This window comes from Oncorhynchus gorbuscha, unplaced genomic scaffold (genome assembly GCF_021184085.1).
Source record: "Oncorhynchus gorbuscha isolate QuinsamMale2020 ecotype Even-year unplaced genomic scaffold, OgorEven_v1.0 Un_scaffold_8865, whole genome shotgun sequence".
NCBI lineage: Eukaryota > Metazoa > Chordata > Actinopteri > Salmoniformes > Salmonidae > Oncorhynchus > Oncorhynchus gorbuscha.
In genome coordinates this window covers 1-13840 of record NW_025751954.1, presented here as the reverse complement: position 1 = coordinate 13840, position 13840 = coordinate 1, and the positions used below count along the sequence as shown (strand labels likewise).

Genomic DNA, 13840 nt, shown 5'->3' with positions numbered 1-13840 from the left:
TCCTTCTCCACTTACTAATGAGGTTTACAGGGTGGATCCCAAAATAAATATGGAAAGAGATTTAAAAAATATATATATTAGACATGTTATAGATAAAACGATAAGTAGCATTTTGTTCTTAACCATGTGCATGGTTTTCTCCTCCGCCAAAACAACAGCGGATTCAAAAGGGTTGTGGCAGATTTCCAAACTTTTCCACAAAGGACTCAGGTAGGACTCAGGTAGGACTCAGGTAGGACTCAGGTAGGACTCAGGTAGGACTCAGGTAGGACTCAGGTAGGATCCAAATGATTATCCTGTGGTCCTTCTGTAGCTCAGTTGGTAGAGCATGGCGCTTGTAACGCCAGGGTAGTGGGTTCGATTCCCGGGACTACCCATACGTAGAATGTATGCACACATGACTGTAAGTCGCTTTGGATAAAAGCGTCTGCTAAATGGCATATATTATTATTATTATTATTATTATTATTATATTATCCTCGATGAAAGGTGGCTATCGAGGAGGGGAGGACTCTTCCGTTCACCTAGTAATTAATTTACATTTAGGAGAGAGGACGGAGGAGAGAGGGTGTAGGAGAGAGGGTATAGGAGAGAGGGTGTAGGAGAGAGGACGGAGGAGAGAGGGTGTAGGAGAGAGGGCGGAGGGAGCTCCACCCCGCCGCCACACCCAAGTTTGAGCTCAGCAGTCAGGCAGAAGAGGAATGGAGCATGTTTTTTTGTTTTTTAACCTTTTTTCTCCCCAATTTCGTGGTTTCCAATTGGTAGTAGTTACTATCTTGTCTCATCGCTGCAACTCCCGTACGGGCTCGGGAGAGGCGAAGGTTGAAAGCCATGCGTCCTCCGAAACACAACCAACCAAGTCGCACTGCTTCTTGAAACAAAGCACATCCAAACCGGAAACCAGCCACACCAATGTGTCAGAGGAAACACTGTACACCTGGCGACCTGGTCTGCGTGCACTGCACCCGGCCCGCTCAGGAGTCGCTAGTGCGCGATGAGACAAGGATATCCCTACCGACCAAACCCTCCCTAACCCGGACAACGCTAGGCCAATTGTGCGCTGCCCCTTGGGCCTCCCGGTCGCAGCCGGCTGAGACAGAGCCTGGACTCGAACCCAGAATCTCTGGTGGCACAATTGTGCCTTAGACCACTGCGCCACCCGGGAGAGGGAATGGAGCATGTTGATCATAGAAGTACCTGAGCTGAGATGCCCCCTCTACACCGAGATCGGCCCCCTCTACACCGAGATCGGCCCCCTCTACACCGAGATCGCCCCCCTCTACACCGAGATCGGGCCCCTCTACACCGAGACACCCCTGAGATGGCCCATCTACACTGAGATGGCCCCTCTACACCGAGACGCCCCTGAGATGGCCCATCTACACTGAGATGGGCCCCTCTACACCGAGATCGGGCCCCTCTACACCGAGACGCCCCATCTACACTGAGATGGCCCCTCTACACCGAGACGCCCCTGAGATGGCCCATCTACACTGAGATCGGGCCCCTCTACACCGAGACGCCCCTGAGATGGCCCCTCTACACTGAGATCTCCTGATCATTTAATTTGACATTTATAAGTTTATTTGACAATCAGGACGATGCACATTTATTAACATTTCTGTAAATGTGTCAGATTTAACCAGCCAACGAATTATCATCTGCTTATTAGCAATTAGCAGCTAGCTAATTGTCATCTCTCCTCATTGGACCAGTCGGCCAGTGGGCCTCTATGCCTATAGCCTACCTGATGTTGATGAAAGAGCCAGTGGAGAGTGGGATCCTCTCAGCCAGGAGCCCCAGCAGACGCACCCCGTCGTACAGACTGAGGGGGCTGCGGAGAAATACACATGCATTCATACACACGGACACACTCATACACACGGACACACTCATACACACTCATACATGCATACACACAGAGCACTGAAGAGAAAAGCAAAAGCACAAACACACACACATATACAGTACAACTGCAAGCAAAATCACAAACACAGATACACACAAACCTGCAAACACACACACACACAAACTCTTACATACACACGCTTACATACACACGCCATGTACAGTCAAAGACTCTGAGACAGACACGTAGACAGACAGACAGATATACGCTCCTACACCAACATCCTGTGTTTATGAACATTAGGCTTAGAAGACCTTTGGTTGGTGACGATGTAGCCGTATTCCTCCTTCACATGTGTGGTCCCTCCTGGTGGTTCTTTCTTCCCCTGCGTCTTTGTCTCCACCGGGGCCCCTGGCTCCTTTACACTGGCTCCCTCTGTGGCAGGAGGGGCCCCCATGGTGGGAGGGTGATCCGGGGAGGCTTGGGGCCCAGGGGGCGGGGCAGGAAGGGAGGTGGGGGCACCTAGCACAGGAGATTTGTCCACCTTATGTGTCATGGCCCCTTCAGTGATCTGATGAGGAATAGGAGGAGGCACCAAACACCTTAACATCCGTTATAGTAGGATTTAATAAATACATGTTTCATTTTAATATTACTCCAGGATACGTAAAATAGACCACAGATTTCCTCAGATTGGGGATGTTCTGCCTCCTACTGTTTGGTAGATGCAACAACAACAACCAGAAAGCCTAATTATTGCCATTCCACATTTACTGTAAATGCTATTAACATTGTATAAAAAACCTTTCATATCGTTAAATAAACAACACTTATAAACCAAGAGCAATAATGTAATTTCTAGAGTTTTGCTGTTTTATCTCAACGTACCTTCTTACGTGGGGCAGCACTGTTCCGGTATTTGTCTGAAAAGCAAAGAACACAGATTCTCATTATCTGACACACAGATAATAATTGTTTCAGTATCTGTAATTGTCACAGTATAATCCCACCACAAAATGTCACATTTTTCAGTCTCATTATTGGGTCATGCCATTTTGTATAAAGATACTGCAGGTATTCCTGCGTCGTGGTTCACAACTTGATTTCCTCTATTATATCACGGTATCTCATTTAATGAATGATACTAGTGACACATACAGTAGTCTTGCCTTTTGAGGCCACAGCTTGGAAGTGTCTTTCTGTGTGGTGAAAAGACTGTGATTTTTAGACAACATTTCAGTAAGGTGTTTGCTGTAAAGTGCTGGCCTCCTTCCGGTCAAAAGTTTTAGAACACCTACTCATTCAGGTTTTTCTTTATTTTTACTATTTTCTACATTGTAGAATAATACTGAAGACGTCAAAACTATGAAATAATACATATGGAATCATCTAGTAACCAAAAAAAGTGTTAAACAAATCTAAATATATTTTACATTTGAGATTCTTCAAATAGCCACCCTTTGCCTTGATGGCAGCTTTGCACACTCTTAGCATTCTCTCAACCAGCTTCATGAGGTAATCACCTGGAATGCATTTAAATTAACAGGTGGGCCTTCTTAAAAGTTAATTTGTGGAATTTCTTTCCTTCTAAATGCATTTGAGCCAATCAGTTGTGTTGTGACAAGGTGTGGGAGGGGGGAGGTTACAGAAGATTATCTATATAGATATTTGGTAAAAGACCAAGAGAAACAACAGTCCATCATTACTTTGACATGTCAGTCAATATGGAACATTTCAAGAACTTTCAAAGTTTCTTCAAGTGCGCTATGATGAACACGGTTCTCACGAGGACCGCCACAGGAAAGGAAGACCCAGAGTTACCTGTGCTGCAGTGGATAAGTTCATTAGAGTTACCAGCCTCAGAAATTGCAGCCCAAATAAATTCTTCACAGAGTTCAAGTAACAAACACATCTCAACATCAACTGTTCAGAGGAGACTGCGTGAATAAGCCCTTCATGGTCGAATTTCTGCAAAGAAACCACTACTAAAGGACACCAATAAGAAGAGACTTGCTTGGGCCAAGAAACACGAGCAATGGACATTAAACAGGTGGAAATATGTCCTTTGGTCTGGAGTCCAAATTGGAGATTTTTTGGTTCCAACAGCCGTGTCTTTGTGAGACGTGGTGTGGGTGAACGGATGATGTCTGCATGTGTATTTCCCACCGTGAAGCATGGAGGAGGAGGTGTGATGGTGTGGGGGGGCTTTGCTGGTGACACTGTCTGTGATTTATTTAAGAGTTCAAGGCACACTTAACCAGCATGGCTACCACAGCATTCTGCAGGGATACACCATTTTATGCGTTGCACAACCTGCCCTCCATGACACCTATAGCACCCGATGTCACAGGAAGGCCAAAAAGATCATCAAGGACAACAACCACCCGAGCCACTGCCTGTTCACCCCGCTACCATCCAGAAGGCGAGGTCAGTACAGGTGCATCAAAGCTGGGACCGAGAGACTGAAAAACAGCTTCTATCTCAAGGCCATCAGACTGCTAAACAGCCACCACTAACTCAGAGAGGCTGATGTCTACATTGAGACCCAATCACTGGCCACTTTAATAAATGGATCACTAGTCACTTTAAACAATGCCACTTTAAGTAATGTCACTTTAATAATGTTTACATACCCTACATTACTCATCTCATATGTATATACTGTATTTTATACCATCTATTGCACCTTGCCTATGCCGCTTGGCCATCGCTCAACCATATGTTTAAATGTACATATTCTCATTCACCCCTTTAGATTTGTGTGTATTGGGTAGTTGTTGGGGAATTGTTAGATTTCTTGTTAGATATTACTGCACTGTCAGAACTAGAAGCACAAGCATTTCGCTACACTCGCATTAACATCTGCTAACCATGTGTATGTGACTATCATTTGTTTTTCAACAGGACAATGACCCGACACACTTTGCATCAGATGACCTGGCCTCCACAATCCCCGACCTCAACCAAATTGAGATGGTTTGGGATGAGTCGGACCTCAGAGTGAAGGAAAAGTAGCCAACAAGTGTTCAATATATGTGGGAACTCCTTCAAGACCAATTTGTAAGTCGCTCTGGATAAGAGCGTCTGCTAAATGACTTAAATGTAAATGTAAATGTAAGACTGTTGGAAAAGGATTCCAGGTGAAGCTGGTTGAGAGAATTCCAAGAGTGTACAAATCTGTCATCAAGGCAAAGGGTGGCTATTTGAAGAATATCAAATATAAAATATATTTAGTTTTGTTTAACACTTTTTTTGGTTACTACATGATTCCATATGTGTTATTTCATAGTTTTGATGTCTTCACTATTATTCTACAATGTAGAAAATAGTAAAAATAAAGAAAAACCCTTGAATGTGTAGGTGTTCGAAAACCTTTGACCCATAGCGTAGGTGCTTTGACAGGGTTCAGCTGCATGCCTGCGCTCTGACAGACCTGCTGTATCGGTGCCCAAGTCAGTAGCACTCTCCATCTGCAGCTGTTTCAGTGCTGCAGGCAGGTTGGCCAGCTGTGAAGGGGTTAAGTCCTTCATATCGATGCCATAGTGGTCCAGGAGCAGAGCCACTTTCTGCAGGGAGTCATCTGAACAAACAAACAGGGTCATACAGAGTTAGAGGTGAGAGGTCAACAGGCAGGCCAGACATTAGGCATTCCGTGTCTCAGCCACAGCAGGCAAGAACATAAAAAAAAATATCCTATAGACAGGGGAGCCGTATGGGGGGGTGGGGGGGTTAGGATGATTATAATGGTCTGTGACTGACAGGGGCCCTAAAAGAATATTACAACATTAGGTAAAAAGCATTCTATATTAAATGATTAATCTATCATCATTAATCTAATATTTTATTTACAATGTCCTAATAAACTAACGGGTTTATTTTTATTTTCTTGTTTTTGGCAAAAAGTAAACATCCAGAGAGCCTCTGTATTGCCCAACCCCCCTCTATTTTCATGAAATGGTTTGATCCTGCCCCCAGGACCTTTAGACAGGTTAAAATTCATAAGACACTACAGAGGGTAGTGTGAACGGCCCATTACATCACTGGGGCCAAGCTTCCTGCCATCTAGGACCTCTATACCAGGCGGTGTCAGAGGAAGGCCCTAAAAATGGTCAAAGACTCCAGCCACCCTAGTCATAGACTGTTCTCACTGCTACCGTACGGCAAGCGGTACCGGAGCACCAAGTCTAGGACCAAGAGGCTTCTAAACAGCTTCTACCTCCAAGCCATAAGACTCTGAACATCTAGTCTAATGGCTACCCAGACTATTCGCATAAAATAATACAATTTGATTTGAAACAGGTACTTGCTAGCAGTGAATTGTGAGTGACTAGTGTCGGTGGAGCATCATGTCTCAGTTTCCTAAAGAAAAATCTGGCTTCCAAAAACGAAAAGAAGGACAGAAGAGAAAAGGGCGACAGTATGTCACCCGATGTTTAACAAGGGAAGGTGGGTGTCGTCCGTGACTGGTGGAAATGGACCTGGTAGCTTCGTCCGTAGTGAAATAAGCTACTTTTGCTCCCCTAACATTAGTTACTTAATATTATCTTCACAGAAATATCTGAGTGTTTACATTTCGCTCCTTTTTTAGCCGACATTTAATCAATGCAGGCAAACTTTTAGCAAACTGTTCATACTAAATCAGTTGTCCCTGCCCCTGCCTGGTGCCAGGCCCAACAGATATAGGTTCAGGCTCAGCAGCCCTGTCTCCCCATCCCCATACCCCTGAACCAGCCCTGTCTCCCCATCCCCATACCTCTGAACCAGCCCTACTCCCCATCCCTATACCCCTGAACCAGCCCTGTCTCCCCATCCCCATACCCCTGAACCAGCCCTGTCTCCCCATCCCTATACCCCTGAACCAGCCCTGTCTCCCCATACCCCTGAACCAGCCCTGTCTCCCCATCCCTATACCCCTGAACCAGCCCTGTCTCCCCATCCCCCTGAACCAGCCCTGTCTCACCATCCCCATACCCCTGAACCAGCCCTGTCTCCCCATCCCCATACCCCTGAACCAGCCCTGTCTCCCCATCCCCATACCCCTGAACCAGCCCTGTCTCCCCATCCCCATACCCCTGAACCAGCCCTGTCTCCCCATCCTCATACCCCTGAACCAGCCCTGTCTCCCCATCCCCATACCCCTGAACCAGCCCTGTCTCCCCATCCCCATACCCCTGAACCAGCCATACTCCCCATCCCCCTGAACCAGCCCTGTCTCCCCATCCCCATACCCCTGAACCAGCCCTGTCTCCCCATCCCCCTGAACCAGCCCTGTCTCCCCATCCCCATACCCCTGAACCAGCCCTGTCTCCCCATCCCCATACCCCTGAACCAGCCCTGTCTCCCCATCCCCCTGAACCAGCCCTGTCTCCCCATCCCCATACCCCTGAACCAGCCCTGTCTCCCCATCCCCCTGAACCAGCCCCGTCTCCCCATCACCATCCCCTGAACCAGCCCTGTCTCCCCATCCCCATACCCCTGAACCAGCCCCGTCTCCCCATCACCATCCCCTGAACCAGCCCTGTCTCCCATCCCCATACCCCTGAACCAGCCCTGTCTCCCCATCCCCATACCCCTGAACCAGCCCTGTCTCCCCATCACCATCCCCCTGAACCAGCCCTGTCTCCCCATCCCCATACCCCTGAACCAGCCCCATCCCCATCACCATCCCCTGAACCAGCCCTGTCTCCCCATCCCTATACCCCTGAACCAGCCCTGTCTCCCCATCCCCAACCCCTGAACCAGCCCCGTCTCCCCATCCCCATGAACCAGCCCCGTCCCCCATCCCCACCCCCTGAACCAGCCCTACTCCCCATCACCATGAACCAGCCCCGTCTCCCCATCCCTATACCCCTGAACCAGCCCTGTCTCCCCATCCCTATACCCCTGAACCAGCCCTGTCTCCCCATCCCCAACCCCCTGAACCAGCCCCGTCTCCCCACCCCCCTGAACCAGCCCCGTCTCCCCATCACCATCCCCCTGAACCAGCCCCGTCTCCCATCCCCATACCACTGAAACCAGCCCTGTCTCGCCATCCCCATACCCCCCTGAACCAGCCCTGTCTCCCCATCCCCATACCCCTGAACCAGCCCTGTCACCCCATCCCCATACCCCTGAACCAGCCCTGTCTCCCCATACCCCTGAACCAGCCCTGTCTCCCCATCCCCATACCCCTGAACCAGCCCTGTCTCCCCATCCCCTGAACCAGCCCTGTCTCCCCATCCCCATACCCCTGAACCAGCCCTGTCACCCCATCCCCATACCCTGAACCAGCCCTGTCTCCCCATACCCCTGAACCAGCCCTGTCTCCCCATCCCCATACCCCTGAACCAGCCCTGTCTCCCCATCCCCCTGAACCAGCCCTACTCCCCATCCCCATACCCCTGAACCAGCCCTGTCTCCCCATCCCCATCCCCCTGAACCAGCCCTGTCACCCCATCCCCATCCCCTGAACCAGCCCTGTCTCCCCATACCCCTGAACCAGCCCTGTCACCCCATCCCCATGCCCCTGAACCAGCCCTGTCTCCCCATACCCCTGAACCAGCCCTGTCTCCCCATCCCCATACCCCTGAACCAGCCCTGTCTCCCCATCCCCATACCCTGAACCAGCCCTGTCTCCCATCCCCCTGAACCAGCCCTGTCCCCATCCCCTGAACCAGCCCTGTCTCCCCATCCCCTGAACCAGCCCCGTCTCCCCATCCCCACCCCCTGAACCAGCCCTACTCCCCATCCCCATAACCCTGAACCAGCCCTGTCTCCCCATCCCCATAACCCTGAACCAGCCCCGTCTCCCCATCCCCATCCCCCTGAACCAGCCCCGTCTCCCCATCCCCATCCCCCTGAACCAGCCCTGTCTCCCAATCCCCATACGCCTGAACCAGCCCTGTCTCCCCATCCCCCTGAACCAGCCCTGTCTCCCCATCCCCATCCCCTGAACCAGCCCCGTCTCCCCATCCCCATCCCCTGAACCAGCCCTGTCTCCCCATCCCCATACCCCTCAACCAGCCCTGTCTCCCCATCCCCATCCCCATACCCCTCAACCAGCCCTGTCTCCCCATCCCCATCCCCTGAACCAGCCCTGTCTCCCCATCCCCATCCCCTGAACCAGCCCTGTCTCCCCATCCCCATCCCCTGAACCAGCCCTACTCCCCATCCCCATACCCCTGAACCAGCCCTGTCTCCCCATCCCCATACCCCTGAACCAGCCCTGTCTCCCCCCATCCCCATCCCCTGAACCAGCCCTGTCTCCCCATCCCCATCCCCCTGAACCAGCCCTGTCTCCCCATCCCCATACCCCTGAACCAGCCCCGTCTCCCCATCCCCATACCCCTGAACCAGCCCCGTCTCCCCATCCCCATACCCCTGAACCAGCCCTGTCTCCCCATACCCCTGAACCAGCCCTGTCTCACCATCCCCATACCCTGAACCAGCCCTGTCTCCCCATCCCCATATCCCTGAACCAGCCCTGTCTCACCATCCCCATACCCCTGAACCAGCCCTGTCTCCCCATCCCCATATCCCTGAACCAGCCCTGTCTCACCATCCCCATACCCCTGAACCAGCCCTGTCTCCCCATCCCCATATCCCTGAACCAGCCCGGTCTCCCCATCCCCATCTGAACTAGCCCTGTCTCACCATCCCCATACCCCTGAACCAGCCCTATCTCCCCATCCCCATACCCCTGAACCAGCCCTGTCACCCCATCCCCCTGAACCAGCCCTGTCTCCCCATCCCCCTATACCAGCCCTGTCTCCCCATCCCTATACCCCTGAACCAGCCCCGTCTCCCCATCCCCATCCCCTGAACCAGCCCTGTCACCCCATCCCCCCGAACCAGCCCTGTCTCACCATCCCCATACCCCTGAACCAGCCCTGTCACCCCATCCCCTGAACCAGCCCTGTCTCACCATCCCCATACCCCTGAACCAGCCCTGTCACCCCATCCCCCCTGAACCAGCCCTGTCTCCCCATCCCCATACCCCCTGAACCAGCCCTGTCTCCCCATCCCCCTGAACCAGCCCTGTCTCCCCATCCCTATACCTCTGAACCAGCCCTGTCTCCCCATCCCCATCCCCCTGAACCAGCCCTGTCACCCCATCCCCCGAACCAGCTCTGTCTCCCCGTCCCCATCCCCCTGAACCAGCCCTGTCTCCCATCCCCATATCCCTGAACCAGCCCTGTCACCCCATCCCCATACCCTGAACCAGCCCTGTCACCCCATCCCCATACCCCTGAACCAGCCCTGTCTCCCATCCCCATATCCCTGAACCAGCCCTGTCACCCCATCCCCATACCCCTGAACCAGCCCTGTCTCCCATCCCCATACCCCTGAACCAGCCCTGTCTCCCATCCCCATACCCCTGAACCAGCCCTGTCTCCCCATCCCCATCCCCTGAACCAGCCCTGTCTCACCATCCCCATACCCCTGAACCAGCCCTGTCTCCCATCCCCATATCCCTGAACCAGCCCTGTCACCCCATCCCCTGAACCAGCCCTGTCTCACCATCCCCATACCCCTGAACCAGCCCTGTCACCCCAACCCCATCCCCCTGACCCAGCCCTGTCTCCCCATCCCCATACCCCTGAACCAGCCCTACTCCCCATCCCCATACCCCTGAACCAGCCCTGTCTCCCCATCCCCATACCCCTGAACCAGCCCTGTCTCCCCATCCCCATACCCCTGAACCAGCCCTACTCCCCATCCCCATACCCCTGAACCAGCCTTGTCTCCCATCCCCTGAACCAGCCCCGTCTCCCCATCCCCATACCCCTGAACCAGCCCTGTCTCCCACCCCCCTGAACCAGCCCTGTCTCCCCATCCCCATACCCCTGAACCAGCCCTACCTCCCCATCCCCATACCCCTGAACCAGCCCTACTCCCCATCCCCATACCCCTGAACCAGCCCTGTCTCCCACCCCCCTGAACCAGCCCTGTCTCCCCATCCCCATACCCCTGAACCAGCCCTACTCCCAACACAAGGAGGTGAGCAGCATTGTGTTGAATGACATGTCAGTTGGCATAATTGCAGGTACTGAAAGGCATTGAGGACAGGAATGTGATTCTCCAGTCAGGAAAAATCTCACTTGACACAGAAGACAGCCAATATCAGAGCCTTAAAGAAAGAGATGCTGGCTCTTAGAGATGGATGAGAGTCTCTCCTGTCTGAGGCAACACTGATTGCTACGCATATGGATGTTGCCCCTCAATTTAGCAAGAAACACAGCCGCCAGAGGAAAAGGAAGAGATTCCATGATGAGACCTCTCAAGAGGAGACAGCTCAGGACAGTGCAGCAACAGTGTTTCAGAACACAGTGTTTTTACTGCTATGGACAACATCATAAGTGACTTGAACACGAGGTTCCACACCACTGCAAACCCTTTGAATACATTTCTGCTGTTCTGAAAGTTGGTCAGATTAGTGAGGATAAAGTCCCTTCTGTGTGCCAACCACTGATCATGAAGTATTCCAGAGATCTGACACCTGAGTTTCAACATGAAGTAAGACACCTGAACACTGTATATGCTGCTACTGTCCCCCCTAACATGTCCCCTTGGTCTCCTGAACACTGTATATGCTGCTACTTCCCCTCTAACATGTCCCCTTGGTCTCCTGAACACTGTATATGCTGCTACTGTCCCCTCTAACATGTCCCCTTGGTCTCCTGAACACTGTATATGCTGCTACTGTCCCCCCTAACATGTCCCCTTGGTCTCCTGAACACTGTATATGCTGACACTGTCCCCTCTAACATGTCCCCTTGGTCTCCTGAACACTGTATATGCTGCTACTGTCCCCTCTAACATGTCCCCTTGGTCTCCTGAACACTGTACATGCTGCTACTGTCCCCCCTAACATGTCCCCTTGGTCACCTGAACACTGTACATGCTGCTACTGTCCCCTCTAACATGTCCCCTTGGTCTCCTGAACACTCTATATGCTGCTACTTCCCCTCTAACATGTCCCCTTGGTCTCCTGAACACTGTATATGCTGCTACTGTCCCCCCTAACATGTCCCCTTGGTCTCCTGAACACTGTACATGCTGCTACTGTCCCCCCTAACATGTCCCCTTGGTCTCCTGACACCTGAACACTGTACATGCTGCTACTGTCCCCTCTAACATGTCCCCTTGGTCTCCTGAACACTGTACATGCTGCTACTGTCCCCTCTAACATGTCCCCTTGGTCTCCTGAACACTGTATATGCTGCCACTTTCCCCTCTAACATGTCCCCTTGGTCTCCTGACACCTGAACACTGTACATGCTGCTACTGTCCCCCCTAACATGTCCCTTGGTCTCCTGAACACTGTATATGCTGCCACTTCCCCCTCTAACATGTCCCCTTGGTCTCCTGAACACTCTATATGCTGCTACTTCCCCCTCTAACATGTCCCCTTGGTCTCCTGAACACTGTATATGCTGCTACTTGTCCCCTAACATGTCCCCTTGGTCACCTGAACACTGTACATGCTGCTACTGTCCCCTCTAACATGTCCCCTTGGTCTCCTGAACACTGTACATGCTGCTACTGTCCCCTCTAACATGTCCCCTTGGTCTCCTGAACACTGTATATGCTGCCACTTTCCCCTCTAACATGTCCCCTTGGTCTCCTGACACCTGAACACTGTACATGCTGCTACTGTCCCCCCTAACATGTCCCCTTGGTCTCCTGAACACTGTATATGCTGCCACTTCCCCCTCTAACATGTCCCCTTGGTCTCCTGAACACTCTATATGCTGCTACTTCCCCCTCTAACATGTCCCCTTGGTCTCCTGAACACTGTATATGCTGCTACTTGTCCCCTAACATGTCCCCTTGGTCACCTGAACACTGTACATGCTGCTACTGTCCCCTCTAACATGTCCCCTTGGTCTCCTGAACACTGTATATGCTGCTACTTGTCCCCTAACATGTCCCCTTGGTCTCCTGAACACAATTTGTAAGATGCAGCTTGCAAAGCATTTTTGGAGACGTGTGCATTGCTTTATGTATATTTGTGGTGGCGAGAGATCTTTCAGTAAGCTAAAACTGATAAACAACTATGTGAGGTCCACTATGTCCCAGGACAGGCTTTGCAGTCTTGCCATGCTGTTCATTGAAAGTCAGTTAGCTAGAAAGCTGGACTTCAAAGACTTGATCAGTGACTTTGCTAGCAAGAAGGCTCGGCGCTGGGCTCTGGGTGAGTAAGGCTGAACAAGGGCCATAACTGTTTAATGCCATGGCTGTGGATACTGGACCACTACACACATGATGCCCACAGGCTGAGAACAAGATTTATCTAAAAGTAATGGCTAGATTGCCATAAAATTTGTTGAGTACAATCAAGACCCCAAGTGGAAGAAACCTATTGACAGGGCTTTTGACCTTTCCTCTAGCGCCACCATCAGGCCTTTTCATTTCATTTTCCATTTCTACTTTTACAGCTGCTTATTTTCTAGTTGGTATATATACTTAGTTCAAAAATCTGCTGCTGATTTTATTATTTTATTTGTTATATCATTCTATAGATGATAATGTTAATTTATTTTAATTGAAGAGGTTAATGTATATTTAAGTTATATTTATTTTAAGTTATTCATTAATGTTAAGAGAATTTTCCATTGAAGAATTTTCCAATTCAAATTACATTTAGACTGTAAAAGATGGCACATTTTTATAGAGGGGATCAGTCTTGCATCGAATAGTGAATTCCACTGTATGCAGAATGTTGCAGCATGTCTGCACAGTGTTCCATTTTCACAGCTCACTGTCAGTAACTATTAGACTACAAGAGAGTTGCAGGCCTGCAAAGCTAGAGTTATTTAAAGCTTTGAATGGGTCGATTGTGTGGTTACAGCAATTGCACAGGGTTGGTGTGGCCTGTGGTGGGGAGGCCCAATGTGATATATTCTCATGTGGCCCACCCACCCAGCCACCCACCCACCCACCCAGTGGAGGCTGCTTAGGAGAGAACTGTTCATAATAATGGCTGGAACAGAGTGAATGGAATGGCAT

At 51.0% G+C, this 13840-nt stretch overlaps 1 protein-coding gene across 1 annotated transcript; it reads right to left on the bottom strand.

Annotated features, from left to right (window-relative positions):
• Positions 1-1554: 1554 nt before the first annotated feature.
• On the bottom strand, positions 1555-5429 carry LOC124030027 (receptor-type tyrosine-protein phosphatase-like N; the record flags this gene model as incomplete). Its single annotated transcript, XM_046341546.1, is given in 4 exon segments — positions 1555-1834; positions 2164-2420; positions 2738-2772; positions 5283-5429. Coding segments are annotated over 4 exon segments (480 nt in total). The 3' UTR covers positions 1555-1743.
• Between the last annotated feature and the right edge of the window lie 8411 nt (positions 5430-13840).